The 9,473-nt window shown below is 37.7% G+C and overlaps 1 protein-coding gene across 2 annotated transcripts; it reads left to right on the top strand.

Moving 5' to 3' along the window:
* The first annotated feature begins 644 nt into the window (after nt 1–644).
* Nucleotides 645–9,327, top strand: lwr (ubiquitin conjugating enzyme lesswright). Of its 2 annotated transcripts, none has more exons than XM_019041138.2 (6): nt 645–936; nt 2,379–2,463; nt 3,049–3,132; nt 3,693–3,810; nt 4,947–5,091; nt 5,998–9,327. In XM_019041138.2, exons 2-6 carry the CDS (start codon nt 2,398–2,400, stop codon nt 6,062–6,064), a joined length of 480 nt encoding a protein of 159 aa, XP_018896683.1. In that variant the 5' UTR covers nt 645–936; nt 2,379–2,397; the 3' UTR covers nt 6,065–9,327. The 2 variants fall into 2 exon arrangements, with proteins under 2 accessions (XP_018896683.1, XP_072159693.1); XM_072303592.1 differs by lacking the exon at nt 645–936 and adding an exon at nt 1,301–1,323.
* The last annotated feature ends 146 nt before the right edge of the window (nt 9,328–9,473 follow it).

Consider the following 9,473-nt stretch of genomic DNA (forward strand, 5'->3'; position numbering starts at 1 on the left):
TGCCAGGTTTCTTCATAATTGTAATTTTATTTTACATGTCTCGGAAAGGAAGAGCATTTACATTGCTCGTCAATTTCAGGAGCGCATGTAATAATGTGAAATTTGGACGAACTTCATGGAACTGGAAAATTGATAATTTGCATCAATTTAATGGAAAAAGTGAGCGGAAAAGTGAGGAGTAGGCAAACTTGCGGACAGTTTTGGACGTGGCAAGTTCTGGTTGGCTAGCAACAAGTACGGTAATACGAACGCGTTTGGTTTCTTTCGTGTGGGCAACACTGTCTTCTATCAAGGTCACACTACATGCCGCTTCTCATGGCACGTTTACCGTTCGGAATGACTGACAATTTTTCTCCGTTGTCTACGATTTAAGCCTGAATGAAAACTTATGAAAAAGCCACATCAGCCGGACAAATTTCTGCTCATTGGCTTCGGAAAATCGCCCCACATGGGGTCCTAAAACTTTTTCGCGCCATCTATACGGTATTACCGTAATCGAGCACAACAAGTTGTACGGTCAGCATCACTGCTGTAGAACCTGTACGTTGTTGTCGTCTCTGTAAATTTAGAAGGATGGACTTTTATATTGTCTTATTTGGACAATTTTTTGTGTAAATTAATCAATCAATCGTTGTGAAAATTCAGCACTCGACATTAGAGTCAGCAATTTGTAGCTCCAAAACTGCCCTTGCTTCAGTATAAGAGTGAGCCTTCGCTGCTCAATATCTAGTGATTTATAATAAAAAAGTCGGACTTAGTTTTATAGGGGATTAATTTTGAAAATCCTCAATTAGGCATCAGTGCACTGTCCTTCTAGGAAGTTTCGTGAAGTTGGTAAAAGACTTTGTTGTTTAGTATTTTGTGCCTAATTTCGATTGTCGTTATTCCGTCTGATTTTGTTCAAGTCGGCGAACTTAACACGCTTTTCCTCTTGAAGTAAGTTGTCTACGATTTTAGTATCTCTCAACGTGATTTCAGACCGTTGTTTGTGATCTCATCTAGTTTTCCTGACCCTACTTAGTTACTTTCAGACTTGCTCGAGGCCGCCAACACGAAGGCCCGCCTTTCGAAATCGCGCAATTTTTCACCGCTACGAAGTTGTTCATTTTATCGAGTGATTCTGTTTGTGACCGAAGTTCACTGAGGAGTTACTTTCACCCGAAGCAACAAATTTCATTATCTAATTCTTCCATCAGTAGATGCAATTCCTCCTTGCATATCCAAGACTTGGTGTGTCCAATGCTTACCACCTAACCTTCACCCATGTCAACTGATTTCTCAGAGATCTTACTCTGAAGTAGCTCTGTACTGATTAGACTTTAGGTAATTCTTCGTGAAACTCTCATATGAGTACTGTCTCTGGTCCCGGAGAAGTGCTGTTGTCACTGATGGGATGTTAGGTCACTATTGTTGCTCATCAGCACTTTGATGGCAGCATTTTGCGTCTGGCGGTACGAAGGGTCAAAGTTGAAATTTGATGTCTTAGTCTGTTTTCTCCAACTTGATGGTGCACCCAAACAAATTCAAAATGATCAGGGGTGGAGATTTTGAGAGTTAGCAGTTCTGTTAATAGACGGCTATACTATCATACTTGTATTCAACTCCTATGTTTCAAAATTCCCCGCACGATTTGTACGTAGAAGCAAATCTAGGTAGAGGTGTCGTCAGCTAAGTTGACGGTTGTTTACTTTCAGTTTGCAGGCGTTTTCACGTCATTTCTATCCACATGAAACATAAGACTCTCTCAGAAGCAAGAACACAAGCTTAGATAAGTTTTTTGAAACTTTCAAACCCTGTAACACTTAAATTTTTAGCCACACAGTAATCACAATTACAAGAAAGTCGCAAATCATAACTGATAAGTAGTTTTTTTAAGATATGATCATGAGACTGATGTTGTCAATGTGGATAGTAGCGAACGCCACTTTGTTCAGAGGCCCAAATTCGTCGTGGGCGCTTGCAAACCGAAAGTAAGCAACCGTCAACTTAGCTGACGACACCTCTAATCATTTTAGCTTAGAATTTTTCTAATCCTTTTTTCATTAGTCATCGCCTTCTTTGTTTACAAAGTAATTGGCATTCCTTTATATCTTTGAGCTGCAAAATTGACCTGTTTTTCCTCTGAACAGTGTGGCTTGGACAGAAATTTTGAAACACTGCAAGCATCCAGTTAGAACCTGCGTCAAGTGAGTTGGCAGTCGCTTACCTTCTGTTTGCAAGTGACTGCACCACTGTTGTCTAGTAGTGATTGAGGATTGACCGCGGGCGATGCTGCCACTGTGGTTTAAGGTTTCTTTTTGTCTCTTTAATTGCGGAAAACTCCTTTCTGTAGCTATGCCACCTCTCACTGTTTAACTAGGTTTTGTTCTATTTTTCAGGTCTTAAATTTGAGGTAAGATGTCCGGAATCGCATCTGCTCGGTTAGCTGAAGAAAGGAAAGGCTGGCGGAAAGACCATCCTTTTGTAAGTTTGCCCTAGATTACAATTTTTTGCTACCATACTTAATTCCTAACAATTTACCATCAATTTGCTTCCTTCCCTCCAAAAGAGGATCTAGTCTTCATAGACGAATTGTCCCTTAGGACCCAAAAATTTGAATGGATGTGTGCCTCTCCATTATTTTAGATCCAGATAAAGACGAAAACAATTTCTTTTATTGTCATTTGTGAGAAATGACTATCATATGTTGCTTTCCTGTAATGTAGCCTTAATGGTGTTTCTATGCATTAGAGAGGGAGAACTTCACTGTTGCAGGGTGCCAAGCAAAGGATTTCAGGTGCGAAAAATAATTAATTCTGTTGAAGTATTTGTACTGATTCCAACTCCTTAAGTACATATTTATTACAATAATTTTGAGCATGCCTTTTGTGATGACTGATCTTGGTCTTAATAAATTTCACTTCAGAATAAAGTGTTTGAACAAGCAATTACCATCATGTCCTGTTGAGAAGATAAAAATGCAAATTTGAGTCAACAGTACCTAGCATTTTTCTCCGAAACCCTCTGATGATTATGTCAATCTCATCTGTAAATGTTTTGTCTTTTCAGGGATTCGTTGCAAGGCCCTCAAGAAACCCAGATGGCTCTCTTAACCTCATGAACTGGGAATGTGCTATCCCTGGAAAGAAAGGGGTAAGTTTGTTCCATGGTTTCTAACTCAACTTGAACAGAATGAGCATTTCTCATCAGAAAAGTTGTAGTATGCCATCAATTTTGTCCTCAGATGTGGAGGTTGTTCAACCAGCTGAGATGGAAACTTTCATGAAAAATTTTAACTTTCCTGTGAAATTTGAATGGTTTATAAAAAAATTGAAATTGAACGATATTTGTTTTGTAATATATGAAATCATTGAAATTTAATGTAAAATTTCAAGGTCATTCTCAGCCAACCAGGTTATCACCATTGGGTTAAAAGGTAAGCTTCTTTTGAAAATCTACCAATGATGGGTCATAATGATGCCAAGAATGCTGCATCTATTTTGCGTGCAACAGACTCATTGAGCGCAATGTTAATTTTTCATAAATTTTTTTGATCAGTGTAACTGAGAAAGAGAAGTATTTGAGCCCTCAAGTAATTAGGGTAAGTCAAGCAGCCAAGAAAACTTCTGACACATTCTCTCTCTCCAAAAACCAATTTTTTCAATCATTCTGATCTCTTTTATCAAGGTTCATAATTTCTCTTGTAATTACAGACCCCATGGGAAGGTGGCTCGTACAAAATCCGTATGATCTTCAAGGAAGATTACCCATCAACGCCTCCTAAGTGTAAATTTGAGCCTCCGCTCTTCCATCCTAATGTATACCCATCAGGTAAAATTTCACTTTTCTTTCTGGTTTAAATTTCTGTAAAGAAAAAATTCTTAAAGAATTGTTTATGTGTAATCTTTGTGCAAGTATTCAACGGCAACAGAACTCAAGTTTTCATCACATTTGTGTTATGACTACTAGAGGACTTGTTCCCTGCTTCTTATTATTTCAATCCAAAAGTTTCATTCACATTATTTTTGAGAAGGGCTGTAAATATCCTATGTATTAATATCTAATGGGCCTCCAGACAAAGTTGAAATTAGCGGACTGGCAGAATTATGGAAAGTGGAACAAAGTGTTTTGGGAAACAGAGGTCTTGGCGTACGATTACTTGATTGGCAAAATTCTCAGTTAATTGATAGGAATAATGTATATGAAAGGGAAGGAGTAAGAGGGGATGAATTGCTTTGCATCATTCCCAAGTTTCCTCCGACAATCTATTCTAGTACTCATGAACAGATGATCACTTTTTTTCATATTTGTCAAGAATTATCCTGTTGATTTTATGAAAATTCCTTAAAGTTTTCATTGTAGATCATGCTTTTGTAATCGAATATGGAAATAAGTTGCTAGTGGCAGGGGTGCAGAAACCTCCGAGGGTGTCCCTAAAGTAAATTTAGGCTCCCCTATTTTAAGTTTTCGCAGAATTTTGCCCGACACACGAAGTAACGCGGTCCACAATTGGGTTCCCTTAAAACAGCGCACTTGACAGTTAGATTCCCTCAAAGTAGCGCCCATAACAGTCAAGTTCCCCCAACCCCTTAAAAAAAAACACCTCCCAAGATTCCCCCAATTTTTTCGTCCTCAAATGGTTTCCCCCATTTCATGCCAACAGCCAGTCGCATGGTTGGGAAGTTTCTGCACCCCTGGCTACAGGAAACTTTGAAATATTTCTTTGCAACTGAGCCGCTCTAATGCTCACTTTCTCTACCAATCAGCACTTGGTTTTTCATTCATGAATGAAAATTGACTCTTAACTGTCATAAAAGATTGCCATGTATCATTACAGAGAGTGCACAACCATGCTAGACCAGTCGGATTTATGTACATCTGAAAGAACAGGAAAATTTGTTTCCCTTAGAAAGTTATTTCACCCTACTTTGAAAGTAATTTCTCATTTCTTTGCCTTTCAATTTCAGGCACTGTGTGCTTGTCCTTATTAGATGAAGAAAAAGATTGGAGACCGGCAATTACGATTAAGCAGATTTTACTTGGTATTCAAGATCTTCTGAATGAGCCAAACATCAAAGATCCTGCACAAGCTGAAGCATATACAATTTACTGGTAAGATTCTTTGCATTAAATTTTCAAAAAATTGTTTTACAGATCTTCGAGTTTGTGAGGAACATTAAGATCCAAATCCTACAAGTACAAATGATACTTCTCAGGGAGCAGGACTTGATAGGGTTTAAAGGTCAAATTACCTGGTGGCTCTCTGATGTAACAGTGAATATGTAGTCCACAAGTGCAAGTATCTTTTCATCATAATCTCCTGGGAAAGTAGCCCTCAGCCGGAACTTCGTAGAAAAGCAGGGATTGGGAGGCGAGTTTGTGGGCGAACTGGATGGTAAGAGCAATCTCATGTCGGAGAATCTGGGTGCGCACCTCCTAGTCGCAGTCTATCTTTCGCGTAAGCCCGTTATTAGTCTCTGACCAGCAAGTCTACTCTTCCAGTTAGTCCATTGGTAGACTCACAGTAGTTACAGACTTTTGGTGAGAGTCTGGGTCTGGTCTCAAAGACACCAGAGACTCACAATGGCAGGTCTGTTTGGCCGCCAAATTCGGCTGCTTTCCCATTGGAAAGGGGATGTTGCGGGGAAGGCAGAGGTTACGGGCAGGGCATGGGAACCGAGCAGGTTGTGAGATATACATACCTGTGGTTTACAGCGAGAACTGGAATTATTTTGTATAAGTTGAGGTAAAGTAAAATAATTATTAGACCTAAAAGCATAACACTCAATGTGTGCAAGTCCTCTGTAAAGCAGCCAAAGGCGGTAGAACAATCGGTCAAAGGAAATTCGATCCTGTTCCTGTTCGGATTGCCACACCACCTTCTGTCTTCAACTTTAGGATCCTTAAGTGCCAGGTCTTTAAATACACATCTTTTTAAAGTATTTTCTCTCTGTTTACCTCAATGTTATCTTGCCATGCTGTATTTTAGTATTGATCAGTCGGTTTGTTTGTTTGCAGTCAAAACAGATTAGAATACGAGAAACGAGTACGAGCCCAAGCAAGAGCGATGACTCCACAAGAGTAAATTTGCAACGCTGGTGCAACTGGGTGTCTCGTCCTTCATTTCAAAGAGTTATCACCTGGAAAGTGTTATCGTCTGATCTTCAGTTGAGAGGGAAGCTGTTAATTTTGTATAAACTTGTTTAGGTTAAAATATTATTAATTGTAATTAATCAGATTTATTTCCATAATGGTCGGCCCTGATTTTTTAAAAGATGTGATCTTCATTTCTATCTCATGTTTCTGTGATTTTTCTATAGTTCAGTGTATTCCTTCACATTTTCTGCTGACCGCCACTTTTAAGTCTCACAGAATGAGATTGATGATTCCCGAGATTCTCTTGGTCTTGTCAGGAAAGAGGTATGTGAGGCGCCTGGTATCATAACTTGCAATCTCCACCTCGGAGTCGAAAAATTTGGCAATCATTTTAATTTATTATAAAGAGAGCAGGTGAGTTTTTGTTTGCTCTCTTTTTCAAAAGTGTCTACATGTTAGCAAAAAAATTATAACAGTATTCAATGCAAGGAGACTTATTGATTGCTCCTTTAATAAAATTGAAACATCCATCAAATTTTAAGACTGAAAGGAGATTGCAGGTTTTGGTACTATGCGCGTCATATTTTACTCCCTTAAAACTATTTTTCGGGCTCATAAATCACCATGGAAGTGCGTGTTGTGAACATCCTTGGATATTTTTTGTGAATTTACATCAAACCAAATTTAATCTTTCTGCTTGTAAAGAAGCCTGTTCATGACTAATCATGGATATTTATCGACCAGCTAAAGTATGCTTTATATTCAATCAAGGACCAGCCTCAACTGATCTGTAAATCAATGTTGCTGGAGGCAATCTGGAAGCTTTAACACTGATCGCTTAAATACGAGCTTCGGCATAATCTATCTTTGACTGAGCTCTACAAACGCACGGTGATATCCTATCAAGTAAAGTTATTACAAATACCTATACAAGCAAGTAATTTTACTTTTTGTATGCGTTTGTTTATGTCAGTAACTCCATGAAAATCAAAACTGCTTCTTATTCGTACGTTTGAAAGATTAGATGTGAAGTAAACGCGGAAAATTCATCCATTGTCCTACTTTCAGCATCAGCACCTTGGGAGTTCATCAGGCTGATCCCCTTCAGCCCTTAATTAGGCCGTGCAGCATTTCTAAGAATAGGAACTGGCCCTCTCTTGATATATCCCGTGATTTGAGTTCAGCTGCCTGTTAATTGACCCAAGCTCTGATAAGCCCGTCTCCAGTAACCTGTTCGTCTAGTTAGATAGGGAAGCTACATACAGTAAAATCTTTTCAGGTTTACGCTTTGCACATGAAGTTGTTCAGAAAGAATGTGAAAGGTCTTGTCCACATGAGCGCAGTTTGGACGAATTAGTTCCGCAAACTAGGAGTTCCATGAAAAAGTTATAGGTGAATTGTAATAAGTTTGCCTGAAGTTCCGCGAACCGCGCTTGTGTGGACAAGGCCTCAGGTTTCGGAAAGGCTGCCTGGAATTAGCCGGAGTGAGCTTCTTCACTCCGCATCCAGAGGACATTTTAAGATCTGATGTCCAGAAATATGGTTTCAAACAGAGGGGAAGTTGAAATCCAGCAGCTCTTTTGTATAAATATTTTATTACTTCAGATCTAACTGTGTGCACTTGTTGCTGATTAACATCAAAATCAGCATTTTGTTAAATGTCTGCTTGAAATACGTTCTTTCCTCATAGGTTGCGTTTTTCTATAATTTTTTAAATGATAACTCAGCAGATTTCCATTTTACCCTATTTAATACATAATTTTCTATCTCTTTATCATTTTCTAAAGTGAAGAGTATTTATAACTTCACAAAATACTCCTTACCATCAAAATACATGTTTTTTCAAGAATAAATGAAAAGTAAAGTCAGTGTAGTTATACCATAATTTTAAAGCCTTTATTACCCTCATTACGAGAGCAAGGTCTACTCACAGAAGTGCGAAGACGTTCTGTCTCATACTTAAAGAGGAACTAATGACTACCTGCCTAAGCATTTTTTCTGCCTATTTGAATGCCTCTCAATTTTTGCCTGGGATGTATTGATTGAATCAACCCATTTTAATGATGACCGTCGACAAATTTTAATCTGTATAGGTGAAGAAAGATTAAAGAAACAAAAACTTCAGCTAATTTTTTTTTTTTTAAACTGTTTTGAATTGATATTGAAAAAAGTCAAGATGCCTAAGTCAGTGAAACTGCCAACAGAAGTTTTGTAAAAGTGCTTCTCCTGAAGACACGAAGTATTGCTTCTATGTATTTTCAATTAAAAAAGGGAATTCGACTCTTGTCTTTTTCATACAAAAAAAAAGTAAGGAATGAATATTGTAAGTCTTATAACATCAGGCTATAATTTGTCGTCTACTGCATGAAGCAGCATATCTCTTCTGCTCTGTCTCAGTATTTCTACAGACGTTTTATTTCTTTGTGAGAGAACTGTCACATTGATCTGTCAGAAAATTCAGTGTCTCTCTGAAGTGTATAAAAATCCCTGAAAATATCAGGTAAATTTATGCGTCAGTTCTCCAATATAAAAATATAATGTCAGTTAGTGAAACTGAAACAGCGCTAACAAGATACGTTTCCTCTAACTGAAGATGACGAATTTGCAGCTTTAACAAGGTTAAGATAGCAAGCAAATTCCCAAGTATTCTATCCTCTGAAACTAGTCTGTTCAGAAGTGTTTGCTAAGCCCTCAAGTGCAAGTTTTTAACAAATTCTGATATGACTTAACATATTCCTGTCCCTCAGTCTATAATTTTCTGTGTAAACTAAATTTAGCTGTAAATTTTTTTTAGGGAAGATAAGCATGGAAATGTTTTTGGTATCGTGAAGATATTTTTGTAAATAATAATGATTAACGAACTTTCATTGTTGATTTTATGAATTCAGTCACTTCAACCGTATTATTTTCATACCTAATGTCTCTCCACTCTCTTTTATACACTCGGTTAGTTCGTCTTGTCCATAATTCTTCCTCTTATTTTTTGACCCACAATTTTTTCCATCGGTTTTCACTTTGCATTTCCGCAAACACTTTAATACGTTTGCTTATTTTCTCTATTCCTTTCTTTTATTTTTAAACGGGAGAAAATCATTTTCCTCTTTCTCTAGGGCAACTTCTTTACAGTAAATGATACCGGATGTTACGTATACAAATATTTTCAGTCCAATTTATTAGACTTATCAAGAAATTTGTGTCAGCAAATCAATGTTCCTCTTGTCAAATTAAACGATTCAGTTTTCAAACAGTCAATTGGTTTTGTAGTTATTTATCTTTAACTGCACGAGACTTTTCTCTGTGACACCTTTAACTTAGCTAGGTTAAGCCCACTCTGCTGGGATTATGCCAGTTCTTCTGCTATTAAAAATTCTCAATTGTTACCATACTTAGACATTTTC

Source organism: Bemisia tabaci, chromosome 8 (assembly GCF_918797505.1).
Source record: "Bemisia tabaci chromosome 8, PGI_BMITA_v3".
NCBI lineage: Eukaryota > Metazoa > Arthropoda > Insecta > Hemiptera > Aleyrodidae > Bemisia > Bemisia tabaci.

Coding starts and splice junctions, on each gene's coding strand:
- lwr (XM_019041138.2), top strand. CDS start 2,398: ATGTCCGGAATCGCATCTGCTCGGTTAGCTGAAGAAAGGAAAGGCTGG. Junction 3,133..3,692: donor CTATCCCTGGAAAGAAAGGG/GTAAGTTTGTTC, acceptor TTGTAATTACAG/ACCCCATGGGAAGGTGGCTC. Junction 5,092..5,997: donor GAAGCATATACAATTTACTG/GTAAGATTCTTT, acceptor GTTTGTTTGCAG/TCAAAACAGATTAGAATACG.